The sequence below is a fragment of the Lathamus discolor genome, chromosome 4, assembly GCF_037157495.1.
Source record: "Lathamus discolor isolate bLatDis1 chromosome 4, bLatDis1.hap1, whole genome shotgun sequence".
Classification (NCBI taxonomy): Eukaryota; Metazoa; Chordata; class Aves; order Psittaciformes; family Psittacidae; genus Lathamus; species Lathamus discolor.
The window spans coordinates 106713998-106732985 of NC_088887.1; the positions used below are offsets into that span (position 1 = coordinate 106713998).

The window sequence follows — 18988 nt, forward strand, 5'->3', positions numbered from 1 at the left end:
CTGCCTTTGGTGTGTCTGGGCCATTACTAATAGAGCCTTGTAAACAATCGTTAATCATGTAAGTGCTGCCGGCCATTGGATTCGGACCGGGAGAGCGGAGCGCGGAGCGCAGCGCGGGGCCGCGGCCCCTCCGCCTGCCCCCTCCCCGCCCCGGGCAGCCCGTCCCCAGGCAGCAGCCGCGCCGCTGCCAGAGCCCCGAGCAGCATGCGGAGAGCCGCCGCCGGGGCCCCGACAGCATGTACGTGAGCTACCTCCTGGAGAAGGACGGGCCCATGTACCCCGGCCCGGTGCGACACTCGGGGGGGCTCAACCTGGCGGCGCAGAACTTCGTGGGAGCCCCACAGTACGCGGACTACGGCGGCTACCATGTGAACCTCGACAGCGCCCAGTCCCCCGGCCCGGCCTGGCCCGCACCCTATGCCGCCCCGCTCCGCGACGACTGGGGCGCCTACGGCCAAGGGGCTCCTCCGGCCGCCGCCGCCGTCCATGGCCTCAACGGCGGCTCCCCCGCTGCCGCCATGGCCTACAACCCCGCCGACTACCACCACCACCACCCGCACGCCCACCACCACGCCGGCCCCGCACCCCACTGCTCTGCCGGGGTCATGCAGCCCCTCAACGCCGCCAACAATGCTGCCGCAGCCGCCGCTCCCGAGCCTCTGTCACCCGGCGGGCAGCGCCGCGGCCTCTGCGAGTGGATGAGGAAGCCGGCACAGCCCCCGCTCAGCAGCCAGGGTAAGCCTGGGCCAGGGGGAGGCGGGCGGGGTAGGTGCAGCCCCGCCGACGGCTTCCGAGGGGCGCCGACGGCTCCCCGGGTTACCGTGTGCAGGGCAAAGCGGCGGCGAGGGGGAAAGCCCCCCGAAACAAACCCTGTCGAGGGCCGGTCCTCGGAAGAACGGGGTGGCTGGGCTCAGCCGACAGCCTGTCCGCGCTGCCGCGTACGGCCCCGCCGCGAAGCCGGGCGGGCAGCGGCAGGAGCGGTTCTGCGCCGGGCAACAGCGACCGCCGGCCTCGGAGCGCTGCTGCCCGGAGCGGCTCTTCTTCAGAGCAGAGCGGAACGGCTCGGGATCGCGGGGAAACACTCACTCTTCCTCCCCCTGCTCTGCTCCTCCGGTTATAGCCACTTAGAAGATTTTTATAACCAATTATAGTCATATAAATCATCGGCCGGTGTCGCTCCGCATTTGTTTCTGAGTCACTGGGCACCTACTCTTCATTAAGGTCCCCGTGTAGCCAGGCCTCCCGAGAGGCGACTGCGCTGCCCCCCGACCCTGCGGGCTGTGGCCGGTGGGCCCCGGAGGTGCGAGGGCGTGACAACCCCCCCAGCCCTAGTCGCGGGTGGCGGGAGGGAGGCCGTGGGCAGGACGGGGCAGGCCGTGGCCGGCGCCGTGCTCCCTTGTGATGTTAATATCCTCGCAGACCCCAGCTTTTATTTCCCCCCCTGCATCCGCCCGGAGACATGCGTGTCCCCCCGCTTTGATATACGGCCTCCAGGACTGTTGTATCCTCTTTTTCTTTTTTCTTTCCTTTTACTTGTTTTTATATATATATATATTTATATATAGTGGCCGAAAGAAAGAAAGGGTGGCGACTGTCGCTGTAAATAACGAGTTCTGCCATTCCTCCCTCATCCCCTTCCTTGTACTCCGGCCGCGGGGCTCCCCGGGCGCCGTGGGGTGCAGGTCCCGGGCACACCCGCCTGCCGCGGGGAAGCCCCGGTGCCCCGGGGGCAGCCGCTAGCACCAGCTACGCCCCGGGTGGCGGTGACGGCGGAGCTCTCCCAGGCCCGCCGCGCTCCCCACAGCAGCCCGTGGAGTTCCCACAGTTCGGGCTTGTGCGATGGTGGCCGGTCCCTTGTCTCCATTCAAATTCTGCCTTTGGAGACAGTGTTTATGTTAATGTGCAGGGCTGGGGGGATGAAAGCGCTTGCCGCCATTTGTTCAGTAGTGGTAATTTAAACAGAATGTGGCTGTCATTAAGGCTTTGAGAAGGGTTTTTCTTTGATAAAATCTCCTTGTCCTGCATTGTTTGGGATTGTGTTCCCTATTCACTGGCTCTGGGGAGTTTTCTCTGATCAGGCTTGTATCTTTACAGGGTGCTTTTGTTGTGGTTTGCAGAGAGTTTACCTGAACAAAGTCAGCCTGCCAGCCATTAAGCACCTTGGGGGCAGAGACTCCCGGCTTCGGCTCCCTGGGGAAAGAGAGGGCCGGGGACACAACCAGTCAGACAAGAAACCCTCTGCAGAAGGGAGGTCACTGTTGCGGCTACGCGTATTCGTCGGCCTTCGCTGACAATTGCCTTCGTTCCGATTTCGTTTGTTTTGTTTTCTAGTGGGATTTTTGAGCTCTAAAGTTGCACGTTCCACTTCTAGAGTCCCCGAGAAATCTCCTTATTCGCTGCCTGGAGGCCGGGGGTGAAACGGGGGAAGCCTTGGAAGGCCCCTGGGGACCCCCGACGGCTGCTCCCTGTTCTCCTGCCTAGATCGGTGTTTCTCGTTTAGAACAGAAGCCGCCGCGCCCTGAACAGGGCTTTTATTTCTTTTCCTTTTTCCCTTCTCTTTGCAAAAAGTCGGTTCTCATTAGGAAAGGCAAAACAAAAACGAAAGCCAGCAACAAGGGCGCAACAACGGTGTCCCAAGCGCAACGCAAGGGCTTGCGGTGGGGCACGGGCCGGCGGCAGGGCCGAGGTCCACGCCTGGCTTGTCCTTAACAGCAGGCACGCCGGGGATTTCTGTCCTGTGTCCCCAGGGAGCTGTGGAACTGCTCTTGTCCCCCTTGACCGCTGCGCTCAGCAGAGCCCCGGAAAGGGAGAGGCGAGCAGGGAGCCGGAAGGCCGTGTCCTGCTAGCCCCGCAACCGCAGAGGGGATTGCGGCGCTCCACACCGGCCCTTTGGTTTGGGCTTTCCCAACGCCGGCTTTGTCCTCCGCAGTTAAAACCAGGACGAAAGACAAGTACCGCGTCGTGTACACCGACCACCAGCGGCTGGAGCTGGAGAAGGAGTTTCACTACAGCCGCTACATCACCATCAGGAGGAAAGCAGAGCTGGCCTCCAACCTGGGGCTGTCCGAGAGGCAGGTCTGTCCCACGAGTGCCTCTCCCCACGCCGCCACGGGGGCCGGGATGCTCTGGGATCGGGATGTGCGGGGTCGGGATGCACGGAACAGGCATGCTCTCTCGGTGCGGGTCCCCCTGGATGTGGGATGCCCCCGGGGAAACACCCCCCTCATTCTCCTGTTCTACCCCCGGCAGGTGAAAATCTGGTTCCAGAACAGGCGGGCGAAGGAGAGGAAGATCAACAAGAAGAAGCTGCAGCAGGCGCAGCCCGGAGGAGTAGAGCCCCTCAGCCCCGGCGCCCCTCTGCAGGGTCCCTCAGCGGGAGCGGCCGCCGCCGGTCTGGGCCCCGCCGCCCCGCAGTGACAGCGGCCGGTGACCGCGGCGCAGGGACTGCTGCTGGAGGGCACGGCAGCGCCGGGGCCGGGCCGGGCCGGGGGGCACGGTGGGAGCCCCCTCCGCCCTCCTCATGCACTACAGCGCCCCGCGGGGCCGGCCGTGTGTACAGATGTACAGTGTATGTGTCTCGTCCTCCGGGGGAAGCGTGGCCATCTCTCTATTAATATTATTATTATTATGTTTGGGTGGGGTTTTTTACCCTGGAGTTTGTTAGATAAAAAGGGGGTGCACTGCCTGACAGTCAACCCCCGGTGAATCTCAGGGATCGGTCCAAAAGACCTTAGAAATGTTGTTGGGCTAGCGATGAATTTTAACAGAAAACAAAATTAAAACACATTTTTTTAACTTAATATTTTATTTTCTTCTTGCAACCAAGTGTCAGGAATGTACAAAATGTTCATCTTGCCCTAAGGCCAGAACAGACAAGATAAGGCACTGTTTAAACGTTCAGAAGTGAATTGGTTAATGTTAGACACTTGTAAAAGAGCCCATAAATCTGGTGCTGATAGTCAGCCAGCCAGATTTATTAGCCCTAGTGCAGAGAAACTGGAGGAATGAAGCCTCTTCTGAAAAAGGTGTCCTGTCATGCTGCAGTGAGCAGTTTTGCTCATGTGTGTGTCATGTCTGTCAGTTGAATTATGTGCTGTTCCTCACCTCCTTACACTTTCCTGCTTGTTTGGAGTTTTTTTCCGGTTAGTTTTCCAAAATCTCCTTGGTTTAATCAGCTTTATGTAGGCCTCATCACAGCCCCACCAGGCGCAGAGATCCTCAGAAAGAGCCATGTGCCGTACCACAACCCACCTTGCACAGGCTGTGGCCTATTTCCAAATGCTGGCTAGATGGTGGGGACCAGGATAGAGCTGCCGAACGATTCACCTAGCAAGAGACGAAAACCAGAAAAGTCCAGCTGATCTGGCCAAATCACCCTGAATGTTTGCTCTGTGTAGTGCTTAGGTCTGGGAGAAACCCCACCAAGAAGTGAGGCCACGCAGCCAGGCTGGGGTGGCCGCACTGCATCTGTGGCTGGGAGTAGGACCAGGTCGTGTGGGCCTGGGTCCCAGCAGCAGTGGGAGCACTGTCCAGCCCAAACACATCATGTAAGTTTCTGCCTTCCCCAGAGTTTAGCCCGACATTATTCTGTTTTTCTCACCAAATTTATTTAAGATATTCCATTTTACTTCTTTGGGACACTTTGTTTCCTTGATAACAATTTTCTCATCTTTTTGCTGAAAGCTATGGCCAAATGCCAGCAGGATCGGCAGAACTGGATGGAGACAATTGGTTTGCTAGGGACTGGGCTGATGGACAAGGTAGCTCTCTTTGCCTGGGAGAGTTTGGGGAAATGGTGAGCGTCAGCCCCAGAGCCTCCATACTGTGTTTTGGCTACACGTAGCTCAGCATGGCATGCTGAGCTGAGGGCTGGCTAGTAGGCTCACTGCAGACACGTGGCCATGCAAACCTGATCCAGGGCTCCTGTGCCTAGGGGTAGACCATGGTGGGAGGCAGAACCTTCACTGCAGGCAACCTGCTTGCTTTTCTGCTTCATGCATAGTCTCTGAAACAGATCTGTCCAGGAGACATGGGTGCAGCACCCAGGCAGTTATGCACATTGGCGTGGGCTTGACACATATCACGACTTGCTGGGTCCAATGTCCATGGTTCACTTTGGACCAGAAGGAGGCAGTAGCCAGATCCATCCCTCTTTACCTCTGAAGAGTCCTTGGATCTTCCTGGAGGAGCTGTTTTCCTGGGGACACTTAAAGTTCAGTATCACCCAAACTGAGGACCCTGGCTTTGCAGCACCAACCTTAAACCAGAGGATAACCATTGCTTAACAGGATTTTGCAGGCACCATGACCACTCCTCCCTTTGTGCTCTTCCCAGGAGGGCACGAGCGCTCTTGGGAGCAGTGACCATGCCAGCAGCCCCAGGTGGTGCCGTCCCTTCGAGGATGCCCTGTGGCACTCAGGTCCATCCGCGCTGCATTGATCCCGAGCCCGGCTGCAGCCAGAGCTGCTACGCGTTGCTGCGAAACGCCTGTCAATAAACCCTGTTTGGATTGTGGAGCAGAGCGCAAGGTTTGTTTGTTTAGTGGTTAGAGGTTCAAAAGTCGGCATTGTCCCACTGCAAGCGAGCACAAGTTTTTTCTCCCTAAGGAAAAGCTGGCTGCAGCAAGAGGCAGGGAGAGATATCAGTGGGCCCTTTTATTTGCTTCCAGGAATAATTAATGGCAGTGCTTAAAAAGATGACCAAGGAGTTATGAAAGGCCATCAATAAGTAAATTAATCACTAAAGATCTGGGGGTGTAAGAGCTGGTGCTTTGGTGTGGTTTTGCTGGCATTTCTCCATGTCCATGGGCCCAGAGTGGCACAGGACTGGTAGAGTCCACAGCTCCTCACAGCAGTGGTGGCACCCAACCACCCCTAGCACCAGCCTGGGCATGGCAACATTTGTGATAGCTCCTATAACCCTTCAATAGTGTGCTCCTGCTTGGTTTTAATGCTGAAAGTATCAACATTTCTTTCTTGCCTGTAGGACTTTTGAGAAAGAGAGATGCTCCGGTTGTGGTGAAATGCTTGATGTCAATGAAAGTTTCCTGTCTCTAAAAAGTTCATCAGACACATATAAACAAGCCCAACAGGTTTTAAACATCCCCATTCTGGATCTCTTCCACTCCTTGCCAGCAAATATTCGTTTTCTGATCTCTCCTCAAATTCTTGATGAAGGCAATACAGAACTCAAATTTCTTAGTGAAAGAAGGAACCAACCAAGTAAATTATATCCACACCCAATTTCAAACATTTCTCCCTCCCATTCCCAAATAAACCACCAGCCTTCCTGCTTCCTTTATATTCCCCATGCACCATAAAGGAGTATAAAAGGGCATAAACTGGATACTCTGGGGTTTTTTGGGGGGGATATTTACAGGCATATGGATCAGTCCAGTGGCTGGACCATGACACTGAACCTCACCTCTCTCATGTGGGAGGGCTGAACTTGTTGTGGTGACCCCCTGCCCACCCTTCACAACTGTCCTGCAGCAGCCAAACCAGACCAGTGGGGCATGATGGGTCAGAGCTACTGCACCATGCCTGCCTGGCAGGGGCTGGAGTGGGTGTTCATGGAGATCCTCTGACCAGGCTGGGTAAAATCCAGGAAATCAAACGGTTTGGCCCAAAAATTGCAGGGTGGCAGCCCCTTGCTTCTCTTTCTTTTGACAGATTTTCCTACTTCTATCACTGTACAATAACAAAGGACTTAGGATCCCTTCTCTTGGCTTAGCTTTTAGCCAAATATAAGAGTTTATCAGGAGAGCTCTTTGAGTTTGGGGCAAGAAATTACAATATCTCATAGCCCACCATAGAGAGAACAAGAAGCTCCTTAGATGGCAGACTTGGATGGCATCTAAAGCAAATGTCTGCTTTCACTGAGCTTGAGTATCTTCTAGGGGCGTCATGTGTCCTCAGCCTGATAGCTGCGCACTCTGGATGTGCAGTATGAAAACATGTAAAGAAAAACCCAAAACTTGCATGATCAGTAATCAAGAACTTCAAACGCCAACATGAGTGCCTTCAGTGGAAACAGGCTTTTTCATCAGTGGATGAATCAGTGGCTGGAAGCACGCATCCCAGACATGAAACAGAGGGCAGAGCCCATCCTTCTGAAACCGAGGGCAGGGGTTGCTGTGCATGAATTTAATCCTGACTCCAGAGGGCTGTGCGAGGTTATTGGTTTCTCTTTGCCTCTCCATCAGTAGCTGGAGTGGAAGAGGAAATCATGGAATCTACAATTTTGTGGACATAGTTCTGCTGGTTGCAATGCTTCATAGCCAAAATTCATGACTAAATACTTTCTCTGGGTCCCACCCAGGTAATGGAGCTATGTGCTGAAGTTTAAAGCAGTTACAAAAGTTGAATTGCTGCCAGAGAAGCAGCACTGGAGGCCTTCCAGGATGAAACAGCTCATAAATGGTAAGGAAAGTCAGCAGAACACAAGTTTACCAAGGGCACAACTAGCTGCACAGGTAGCTTGGCAAGAAAGCAAGGACACCTTGGCATGGGAGGTCATGGGGTGGGTGACCTGGTGCAGAAGAGGTCCCAATATGCTCCCTAGCAAAGCAGCTCTGGTTACGGGGGTAGAGCTACGGCAGAGAAGTGTCAGGAACCCCTGGGGACAGATGAGGACAAACCCTCCTGGCAGCCTTAGCAGCCCTATGGGTTTTGCTCCAGCAGAGCGCCTCAGTGGAGCAGACCATTCCTCCTCTCCTCACTGACGAGGAGGGCTCCTTCCTTCTCACCTGTGCTGTGACTCAGGTGGACATAGGCAGTTTCTTCTAATCAATGTCTCAGCTTCTGCAATGCTTCCAGTTCCATTCTCAGGCTTCGGCACTGTCAGTAGTCAAACCTACCTTTCTTGAAAGAGGGGGATAGACACTCGTTTTCAAAGGGACGGGAAAAATTCGAGCTATTTACTGAAACAAACAGTTTGTTGCCAGGATACTGGAGTCAGAGACCCAGGAGTCCCTTTCTAGCTCTGTGTTTCTAAATTGAAGCATTATCTATTCTGGAAGATACCCTCATTGTAAAAATTTTCTTCTGTCTATCTAGTCTAAATCTACTCTCTTTTAATTTAAACTTCTAACTGCTCACTTCCAATCTGTGGATCCCTAGTACTTGAGCTGGACTGAAGACAACTAGAGAGATGCCAAATAAAACATCTGGACTCATCACCTGCCTCCTGGCACTCTGGCACCCAGCTGTAACAAGCAGGGCTGGAAAGAAAGCATTTCTTATGGTGCTCTTGCAAAGGAAGAGAACAAGCCAAACAAAGCACATGGACTTTTCCCTCTCTCAGCATTCTTTTTCCCTTAGTCAGCCAGGTATTTTTTGGCAGCTGTCGCAAGCTCATGTAGTTTTGCTTTTGAGTCAGATCCTGTTCCCCTGACATGCCTTGGTGCCTTCCACAGAGTCATAGCCCATCCTTTAGATAACTTGCATAGACCAAAAGACCTTTGTGAGAGAAAAGCTGCCTTATCTTCAGCATTCTTTGGAAAGGGATGCTGCTAGCTGCAGAACATCCCTTCCTCTGCAGGCAAACAAGACAAGCTTTCAGCCCTGGAAACCGAAATTGCCTGTGATCTAGTTTTTCCATGCCACAGAGACATTTGTCAGGGCTATGAGACTTGTTTGGTCCCTTGCCTCTCTGAGTGACAGCAAAAGGACAGTGAGGGCTTCCAGTAAGGGCTTGCTTGTAAGTAAGGCCTTGGAAAATGTCCTGCCACAAAACTCAAACATTAGAAACCAAGGGCATGATCCAGGGGCCTTCATGATCACGTGGCTCTCAGAATTAAGATTACAATTCTGCATTTTAACATCTCAAGTGGAAGATGGACAAGTGAAAGACGTGGACAACAGAGGCCTTCCAAGCTTCTAAAGGCATTAAAGCTCCTAAATCAAGCAGGAGCCAAGAGGTATCCAAGATTTTTCTTCCTTTTCCCACAATATGAAAATGAGCCAATCTTTTTCACAGAGATTGTCAGAAGTGATATAAAGAGCTGAGTAACACTTAATTGCTGAGGTCTTTTTAAAGATAACTCAAGCTTTCAACTACATTTTGGGGAAATTCCAGTCCTTACCTAATCTAGGGATTATTTTTTTTTCACTTGTAAGATTTAAGAACATGAGAGGGAGCTTACCTCAGCTCTCAGTGATGGTCACTGAGAATCACCTCCAGTCATCAATACCAAACAATTTTTATTCTAGTTTAAAATAAAAACATGCTGCTTTAGGAATCAAAAATTGCAATAAAAGAAATACTAAACCCACTAATTGTTCATAAATAATAAGTGCAGTATATTATTTATCTCTCAATAATGTTCATTTTTTAGATGTTTGATCCTCATCAAGATGCTTATATGCATCTATAGATGTAAAGGTAAACCTGGTGAGCTGAAAAGGGGGTCTCCAAAAGCATCTTGTGCAACTACTCCCAGGAATGCAGTGACTCAGAAGAAAAAGTGACTTTCTCTTATCAGGAGCATATTTCTTCCTCCAGGACTTCAGTCCAGAAACATGATCCTTTTTCTGTTCCCAATAACAACACCCTGCTCTTCCAAAGCTAGAACAATGCTTTGGGCCTCCTTTCGTTCTCAGTCACTCCCTTGCCAAGCTCTCATTGTGGCTCTAAAGGTGTTTTCCATTCTCAGAGGCTTGGCCTTTGCCGTCAGCTCCTGCCTGTAAAACATGTCCTGCATTATCTCTTTGCCTGTGGGCACATGCTCCTAAACTGGGGCAGGAAAGCCAAGCCTAGACACTGGTCCAGTGAAAGCAGCTGCCCAAGCGGGAGTAGCCAGGGCTGTCACAGCAACGGCTCACCTGCCTCAGCAAAGTCCATGTTGGTCCAGGGACTGGTGGTAATCAGACAACTCCCATGCACATTCCTCCCCAGGCATCCTACTGTGGGCACCTGAAATCCCACCTCCTTCTCCTTTTGGCCTGGGAAAGTGATCCTGTATCACTCATGGGCTGGGAGTTGCCATCATGGAGGTATCCTGGTACTGGTCCCTTATGCAAAATTCAAGTGCAGAATGAGAAAGGAAAGGCAAGAAGGAATTTTCCTGTGTCAGAGACAAGGAGCGAGGCCGCTTCCACTACAGGAAGAGAAAGGGCTGGGTTTGCAGTGTCAGATGCCCCTGGGGGCGGGAGGATGCCTCCTTCTCTTTCTCAAGTAGTATCTGCTGCCTCTCTGCCAAGATGGAGCCCAGGCAGCAGTGCCACTTACACTGATCTGGCAGCTACCTGTGCTCCATGAGGTTCCTGTGGTTGGTGGGAAGTCCAGACCCGTGTGTGATCTGCTGCAAGGTCCAGAGCGAAGGGAGACCCTTCTGAGTGGGGTACAAGTAAGTGCACCCCGGCAGCTTGCAAAGCCCACAGAAACAAAGACAGGAGGGTGTGACAGCCCACTAGGCATCGATCCTTTCCAGCCACTGTGTGCCACCATGCCACTCCTTTCTCTGGCCATCCAGCCCACAGGTCCCTTCCTGATAGCCCAGGGAAAAGCAAGAGCTGCCATAAACTGTTAGGAGCACGTCAGCACAAGCCAATGATTCATGCTGGAGGAATCAGCAATGTGGTTTTATCTGACTTTGAATGTTTCAAGAAACAGTTCTGACGTTTAATCTCACTCAGTACTTTTCCTTTGCAAACATCATGCTCTATGCTCGTTGTTATACGAGAGACCGGAGACTCTGCTTCTCCAAAATCAGCACATGCTCACACTCCTACAGCAGTGCTCTTCAAATTCAAGTCCATCCTGGTTTATGGGCACTCAGAAGGGCTCCCAGGTGCTTACTGCTCTGGCACTGCAGCATCAAAACCCAAGCGTACAGTGTCTTATAAAGTCAAGCTCAATGTAGTGGCATCTTTTCATTTACATAAATTTTCTAGAGTCATCCAGAACCTGCTTAGATGACAGAAATCTCCCTTGCCCCTGCCAAGATGGCCAAGAAACCAGCTTTCTTTCATCTGTCCTATAAATTCAAATGTGCCCGGGAAGGGAAGGGAAGGGGAGAGGGGAGGAGAGGAAAGGAGAGGAGAGGAACAGAAAAAAAGGGAAAGAAAAAGAAGACAAATAGAAAGAAAAAAGAAAAACGAATACAGAGCAGGCCGCCCGGGCGCGCTCGGCAGCAGCGGGCGGTGCTGTGCCTCCCCCAGCTCGCCCCGCTCGGTCCCGCAGTGCCTCAGCGCTGCCGGCAGGTGGCAGTGTCGCCGCGTAGGCGCTGCGCGGAGGTGCCGGCAGCTCCCTCCCGCTGCGCGGCTCCCCTTGCCCAGCCTGCTCCACTGAGTTACTGCCACCGGCGTCCTGCTGCCGCGGTCACCAGGAGGAGTTAGAGCTGGCAGTAAGGAACGTGTCATCTCCTCGGGACTGCCTTATTGCCTCGGCGTGACCTCCCGGGCGGGGCTGCCTCGGCGAGCACAGCCTCCTCCCTCCCCTCGGCTTGTGCTACCAGGGATCAACGCCAGGAGCCCTGAAACCGCCCCGTATCCGTTTCCCACCGGGTACAATTCCGCTTGTCCTCCTCCCTTTGCAGGGTTTTGGGGTTTTTTGCTTTCTTCTCATACTTGTTGCTGCTGCAATACAAGACAGCAGCCACTACCGTCATGTAAAACACAACCCTAATGAGCAGAACCTGCAAAAGTCTATGGCACCATCTGGAGAGCCCTGGTGGCACTAAGGAAAGCCACTGTATGTCCTACATAAACATGCTTGAATGGCTGAACAAATCCCTCCTTCTCCTCCTCACTTTTCTGTCCTCAGATCTCCACACATGTTACACCCTGGTATCCTCCTTCACAGCTGCTTGCCAAGAGTCTGGTCCAAAGCCCATTCAAATCAGCCTCACTGGCTGCAGTCAGCTTTGGACTATGGCCTTGATCTCCTTTGCTGGCTCTTGGCTTTACGCCTCTTCCATGCCCTCACTTGGAACAGTCTCTGCCTGCTTGAAGGCTCTCTTTCATTAAATTCTGTTGTTCAGGACACCTCTCTACAGTGGATAAACGATGCCTTCAGAGAGTGTATTGGAATGCAGCAGAGACAGTCTAAAAGATGCCAGAAGATGGGGAGATTACTAGCAAAGCGGTGTGTGTGTGTGTATGTCTCCTGGAGTGTCGGCAAGGAAATAAAGGTGACCAACAGCCAAGACATGTTGGGCCTCGGAGGGAAACTTCAGCAAGGCAAGGAAGTTGCCCAGAGAAGCTGTGGATGCTCCATCCCTGGACGAGGCTTGGAGCAACCTGGTCTAGTGGAAGGTGTCCCTGCCCATGGCAGGGGGTTGGAGCTGGATGAGCTTTAAGGTACCTTCCAACACAAACCAGCCTATGATTCTACGAAGTTCTTTAGCAGGACAAGGCAGGAGACTGACAGTGGGGAGAACATTGAACTGGTACATGCCCTAAGTAAATGAATGTATTACCCCAGTTTCAGACAAGACAGTACTCTGTTGTGGTGTCTTTTTTTCACAGCAGTCTGCAATACATGGTAAGCCTTATGATTCTTTTTAAAGCTGAGTATAAAAAGCAATGTCAGACGTGCAGCATCATGGTTATGTAAAAAAAATGTTTGGAAACAGGACTTGCAAAGGATTGGGCTTGTCTGAGCAACCTTCAGGGTCTTCTCATACATATGGGCTTGAGACCCACCACTGAGTGCTGGGGTTCCAGCTTTTCCCTCCCCAAGGATGCCCAAGAAGATACTCCACCAGTGGAGGAAACTCAAGGCTGCACAGTGAACACTCCCTTTTCCCAGTCTCACTTTCCGCAAGGAGCTCTAAAGGTACCTGAGGTTTCCACCCACCTCTTACTCCCTCTCATGGGTTTCATTCCTAAGCAGAAGTCTGGGCTAGAAGCATAGTCCCACAGAGGTGGTGTTAGAGGATGAGAAGTGCTCTCTAAGCACTGTATAAGCTGTTGGGTAAAATCACCTCCCACAGCTTTTACTCCCCCTCTCCTCTCTTGGTTCCACCAGTCACTCTCCTCTGCCTCTCTTTCTGCATCTTCCTGGCCCCCAGATCCTGCAGGAGCACCCAGCTCCTGCTACTGTAGATACAAGTGCAGTATGAGCTGTTTCTGAACACAAAAGAGATGGCACTTTCTGCAGGATGCTGTTTTGTTGGATTGGTGAGCTGAGCTGTCTCATCCAGCTCTTTCTGTTTCCTACAGAAACAGCAGGCAGAGTGGGAGCACTAGCACTTCGGATGAGCATGACATGCCAATGCACCTTCAGACTGGGATGTGACAACTTTCTGGCTCCTTCCCATCCTTTGGTTTTCCCCAGCTCTACCCTTCCTTGACACTTACTCCATCTGCATCATCATTTTCTGCTCCTTGCTTCATTCCGTGTAGCCTTGAAGGAGAGAGGGGACTTGAAAGCAAATTGTGTCTCTTCTTTGCCACTTTCCTGGCTCCAGCCCCAGTTCCTTCCCTATGCCATGGAAGAAAGTGTTGCTCTCTCCCTGGCAGGTTTTTTGCTCTTGCTGTATTGTCCTCTCTCTCCCATAACTAGGCACAGAGCCAGGTGTGCAAGCATGCTTCACACAAACTTGCAGAAAAAAAACCACGTCTCCCTTGGACTGACTTCACCAAATTGATGCTGGCATGGCCTGCAGGTCTTTATCTTTTCCTTGGTCCTGACCTTAACCTGTAAAAACTCTCCCTGTCCTGAGCCTCCTGTTCCCCCTTTTACCCTGTGTTTGTAGTTTTACAACCAGTGAAGAGCAAAGCCCTGACCACGTCTGGAGAAGAAGCATGGACACTAAGATTTTCCAACAAGCTATCCCTGCTCCCAGTCCTCTATCATCTAGTTGCCAAGACTCCACTGGAAGGGCAGGATTTTTCACATCTTCCATGAGCAGCACTGGTGTGTGGCTTACCTCACTCCTCAGGGCCACGTTGAGAGGTTGGGATAAAAGCAGGCAGAGGAGTAAATGGGACTTTGCTGGAGCAGGACATAAATCTGCCAGCCCAAATGGATTTTTATCTCCCACATCATTGCAGTTTTCCTGACAATTTCCAGTGCCTGTATCTAAACCAATTGGGATGTTTTTTCCCCAGGAATTGTGAGGCAGCTCTATGAGATATTTTTATACAGATAGTTTTATTTAGAGCCCTGGGCAAGCTGGACTGTGTATACCTGATATGTAATGACCAGGCACAGCTGGAACAAACCCCACATCTAACACTGAATAAACACCAGTGCAGAGGAACTGCAAGAAATTGAAATCTCTGCTGGATTCCTAACACTTTCCCTTAGTGTATGGACTGGGAGGAATGCAGACACAGGTGAGCAAACTCTGTCACATCACACATCACAAGGGGGAATTAAGCTTCCACAGGAAAGGTGCAAGCTGTAATTAACAGCTAAGTAAAACACACAGAACACCTGGTTTCTGTATCATAGCTTGTTCCCTAGAAGCAGAATGGCATTCCCAGCTAATGAACTCATTGGCATCATAATCCTGTAGCTGTTGAGGTCTTGGCACTACATCAGCTCCTTTTTCTTCCCCCCTCTCCATTACCACCTCCTTCTGTCTTCTCCCCATAATCAAACTTCTTCAGCCTCCACTTGCCTCCCTTCTGACTTTTCCTTCTGTTTGCAGCGCCTGCTTGTCCTTCTGTCTGCCCATTCACTGATGGTGTTGTCTTCCATCACTGCCTGGAGTAGCACTCCTCTACTTGCCTTCTCGGCCCACTCTCTCCAGCTTCTTCTTTCTGAGCTTAGGGGAAACTGCTCTTGCAGTTGTCTCTAGTAAGTCTCTAATAAGCCAGAAGTTGCTTTAAAAGATAATTTTCTTCTCAAAATCTTGTCCTTTGGCTTTTGGAAAGCTGTTATAAAGAGAAGGGAAAAACAGTGTCTCCTTGCTCACAGGTTAAGAAAACATACTGCAACAGGTAAGACTGGCTGGATCTTAGGAAAAATGCACTCACAGTAGGAATAATGATGCACTGGAACAGAAGGTCTGCAGCTTTGTAGGACTTGGTGAAGAGGAGAGAGCAACATGTCTGGAATGATCCTGCTTGTGGCAGAAGAACAGAGTAGAAACCTCAGTGGTTCTAGTTTTAGTTCTCTTTTTTGCTCCTTCAGGGATGCTCATAAGGAATTTCCTTCATTCTCATGTACAGGTCATGTGGCTCTACACTTTATGGTCCTTTTCTCCGCCTTTACCTCCACCTAATCTCGTGCACATCTCAAAATGCTGTCCTGCCCACCTGCCATCAGATGTACCTCTTTCTATCTGAACTGAAACTGCCTCACTGAGGTCTGTGTCATGAATATAACCAAACCATTAGTGGTGTGCCATGATAGGGTGAAGGGTGAAGCTGCAAGAAGGTTTCCAATCACAACTCCAGGAACCAGCTGTGACTTTAACAAGTAGTTTTGCCACATTCAGTCCAGGGTAAAGGATTTGATTTCCTCCAATGTAGAGGGAGTTTCCCCTTGTCCCCCTCTTTTGGCAATTTTCATTCCTGGGATAAAAATTCAGCTTACAGAGTGGACTGAAAAAAACAGGAATTGCTATTCTGCTAGCTTATCTTGAACAATGTCACCTCACTCAGTCTCACCCTTAGCCAAATACTGACTCACCAACAAGGGGTTAGCAATGGAAAAGGAGGGCATAGCAGATGACAGATCAGCTCTCACTGCTGGGAGTTTGGCAGGGAGTGAGAGACACCTGTTTTGAACCAGAGGGACCTGAACAGTTGTGCTGAAGGGTAGGTAAAAGCCAAGAAGCAAGGAGGCTGCTTTGCTACTGCCTCCTGCAGAGAGGTACAGCTTCCTCTCCAGGAGGGGCTGCACTCAAAATGTGACTCTGGAGCCCTTCGATGCCGCACCCAGCTGAGGCTCCCAGCAGGTAACTGTTTGCTTTTCTCTGGAGAAGGGTTTCGGCCCAGGGAAGTGTGTTCAAACAGAGGTCTCTGCACAGCCCAGGACCTGGTATCCCTCCCCTATCTCCACCTTGGTCCTGAGACACCTTGGTCTCCCGGCATGGGCAGTGGGTGCCCTTCATTCTCTCACAGCTCCCTTTCCTGGTTCTACCTTCTTCTTACACCAGCGAAATCACTAATCCCTGCCTACCTCTGCTCAGTGCTTTGATGTCTGCAAGGAATGTCTGAAGTAGGTGTAGCTAAATATATAATAGCATATACTTCTGCTCAAACAGAATACCAGCATGCTACCAGTCACCCATGGAGACAACTCTTTTTCACTAACCACTATCAAGTCTAGCCCTGCAAGTGGAGGCACAAACCATCATCTGCTTTCTATGCCTGCTAAATGTGTTTTACTCTTGAATCTAAGGCACACTGTGCCAAGGCTTCTTTGAGCAGATGGTTTTCTCGCCCCTGAGTCATGGTCAAGGGACATAGAATCATAGAATAGTTAGGGTTGGAAAGGACATTAAGATCATCCAGTTCCAACCACCCTGCCATGGGCAGGGACATCTCACACTAAACCATACCACCCAGGGCTTCATCCAACCTGGCCTTGAGCACTGCCAGGGATGGAGCATTCACAACCTCCCTGGGCAACCGATTCCAGTGCCTCACCACCCTTACAGGAAAGAACTTCCTCCTTATATCCAATCTAAACTTCCCCTGTTGAAGTTTTAACCCATTACCCCTTGTCCTGTCACTACAGTCCCTGACGAAGAGACCCTCCCCAGCATCCCTATAGGCCCCGTTCAGATACTGGAAGGCTGCTATGAGGTTTCCAAGCAGCCTTCTCTTCTCCAGGCTGAACAGCCCCAACTTCCTCAGCCTGTCTTCATACGGGAGGTGCTCCAGTCCCCTGATCATCCTCGTGGCCCTCCTCTGGACTTGTTCCAGCAGTTCCATGTCCTTTTCATGTTGAGGACACCAGAACTGCACACAATACTCCAGGTGAGGTCTCACAAGAGCAGAGTAGAGGGGCAGGATCACCTCCTTCGACCTGCTGGTCACGCTCCTTTTGCTGCAGCCCAGGATACAGTTGGCTTTCTGTGCTGCGAGCGCACACTGAAGCCGGCTCATGTTCATTTTCTCATCGACCAGCACCCCCAAGTCCTTCTCTGCAGGGCTGCTCTGAATCTCTTCTCTGCCCAACCTGTAGCTGTGCCTGGGATTGCTGCAATCCAGGTGTAGGACCTTGCACTTGGCATGGTTGAACTTCATAATGTTGGCATCGGCCTACCTCACAAGCGTGTCAAGGTCCCTCTGGATGGCATGTCCTCATGGAGGACACAAAGCTGCCACTGGCACCAACTCATTGTACCCAGACCAGCTCTGTCATGAAACAAAGCCCAGTAACCCTCCTTCTGCCAATGCTTTCAAAGTGGGATGCTCCATGCCTGCTTGAGATGCTTCTGTTCATGGCCTCACCCTCATCTCTCACTTTTCTTCCTGCCCAATGTATTTTTGGGTTGTTGATGAAGAATAGTCCTGAGGACTGTTTGCCAAGGCATCCACCTCTTGTGCCCAGTGGTTCCTGGTGGATGGAGGATCAATGGTCCTAAGAACATGGGGTCCGAGGCAGCCCAGCTGTGCCTTTTCCTCATTCCAGTGGCAACGCAGCTGGAAGCAAATGGTTCCTGGAAGAAACCCTGATAAGAGGCAGCAAGTGCTTGAGGCCTACTAGCAGAAGAAGCACATGTTTGAATTTCCTACTCCATGAGCAAAGCTGACCAGGACTGACTCCTACAGGGGACCCACAAGAAATCCTGAGAGGGAATTTTTACAAAGGCATGTAGTGATGGGACAAGGGGGAATGGCTTTAAACTGAAAGAGGGGAGATTTAGATTAGACATTAGGAAGAAGTTCTTTACTGTAAGGGCGGTGAGGCACTGGAATGGGTTGCCCAAGGAAGTTGTAAATGCTCCATCCCTGGCAGTGTTCAAGGGCAGGTTGGATGGAGTCTTGGGTGATATGGTTTAGTGTGAGGTGTCCCTGCCCACGGCAGGAGGTTGGAACTTGATGATCTTAAGGTCCTTTTCCAACCCTAACTATTTTATGAGTCTATGATTTTATTTATCCCTGTGTATGTTGCAATCCCAGAAGATATGGGGAACAGAGGAGCAGCATAACATGACAGCAAGTGGTAGGAGGAGAGGAGATGGAGAAAGGCAGACTAGGAGAAGCCGTGCATCCATGCATTTCCTATTTTGCTTGACTAATCCTTGTGCTCACAGCTAAAGTGCTGAAGAAGCACTTAAGTGCTGGCAGTGTGCACAGAAAGATATTGTAAAGGGTGGTGGAATCCAGTGGGACACCAGCAAGGAGGATAAATGATAAATGAAAGTAAGTAGTGGGTGAGTAAAAGCAGGCAATGTTCACTACTAACATGGGCACTGCAGTGTTTCCACATTTCATTGTCCTCCCTAGATGCTAAACCAGACATGGTCCTGACTGCTATAAAAATATCTTTGAAGATCTGGGGTGGAAGGAACATGGAGGAGCTGCCTTTCTGAGTCACAGTTTACTGGAAGCCATGTGTGCATGTGTGTGTGTATGGGTTGCGTACACTTATGTGAAGAATAACCCTATAAGCCATCAGGAGTGAAGGGAGCCCAAAGACATTTCTTTCTCCTTCCAAAGTAAGCCTTGAAATACAACACTTAACTCCCTGACAGTTCTGCCGGGTGTGGAACCAAGATTGTGAGGTGCATTGCCCAGCCTGACAGACCCTGCTTTGGTGGTCGTTGCAGGGCTGGCATCCCAACCCTGGTTGCACTTCAAAGCACTGAAGCCTTCCTGGGTAATGTTTCTTCTCAGCCTGCAACATCTCCCCTCAGCTGCGGTCATGGCAGCAGCGGCAGCAACAGCAGCGTGGGAGGTAACAGGCTCCAGAGTCAGGCTGGAAAGACTTTCACACCTTAGGTTAAATCACTGTTTTCGGAATTGATTTATGGACATAATTATTCATACACGGAGGGATTTTCAGGCAAACATACAGGTTTGTAATGGAGGACCTTTCACACAGCCATCACCGCAGGGTTCTGGGACACGGTCCT

General features: G+C 51.3%; 1 protein-coding gene across 1 annotated transcript; it reads left to right on the forward strand.

Moving 5' to 3' along the window:
- Nucleotides 1–236: 236 nt before the first annotated feature.
- CDX2 (caudal type homeobox 2) lies at nt 237–3417 on the forward strand. The gene is made up of 3 exons (XM_065675853.1): nt 237–735; nt 2930–3075; nt 3250–3417. Exons 1-3 carry the CDS (start codon nt 237–239, stop codon nt 3415–3417), a joined length of 813 nt encoding a protein of 270 aa, XP_065531925.1.
- The last annotated feature ends 15571 nt before the right edge of the window (nt 3418–18988 follow it).

Coding starts and splice junctions, on each gene's coding strand:
- CDX2 (XM_065675853.1), top strand. CDS start 237: ATGTACGTGAGCTACCTCCTGGAGAAGGACGGGCCCATGTACCCCGGC. Junction 736..2,929: donor GCCCCCGCTCAGCAGCCAGG/GTAAGCCTGGGC, acceptor TGTCCTCCGCAG/TTAAAACCAGGACGAAAGAC. Junction 3,076..3,249: donor TGGGGCTGTCCGAGAGGCAG/GTCTGTCCCACG, acceptor TACCCCCGGCAG/GTGAAAATCTGGTTCCAGAA.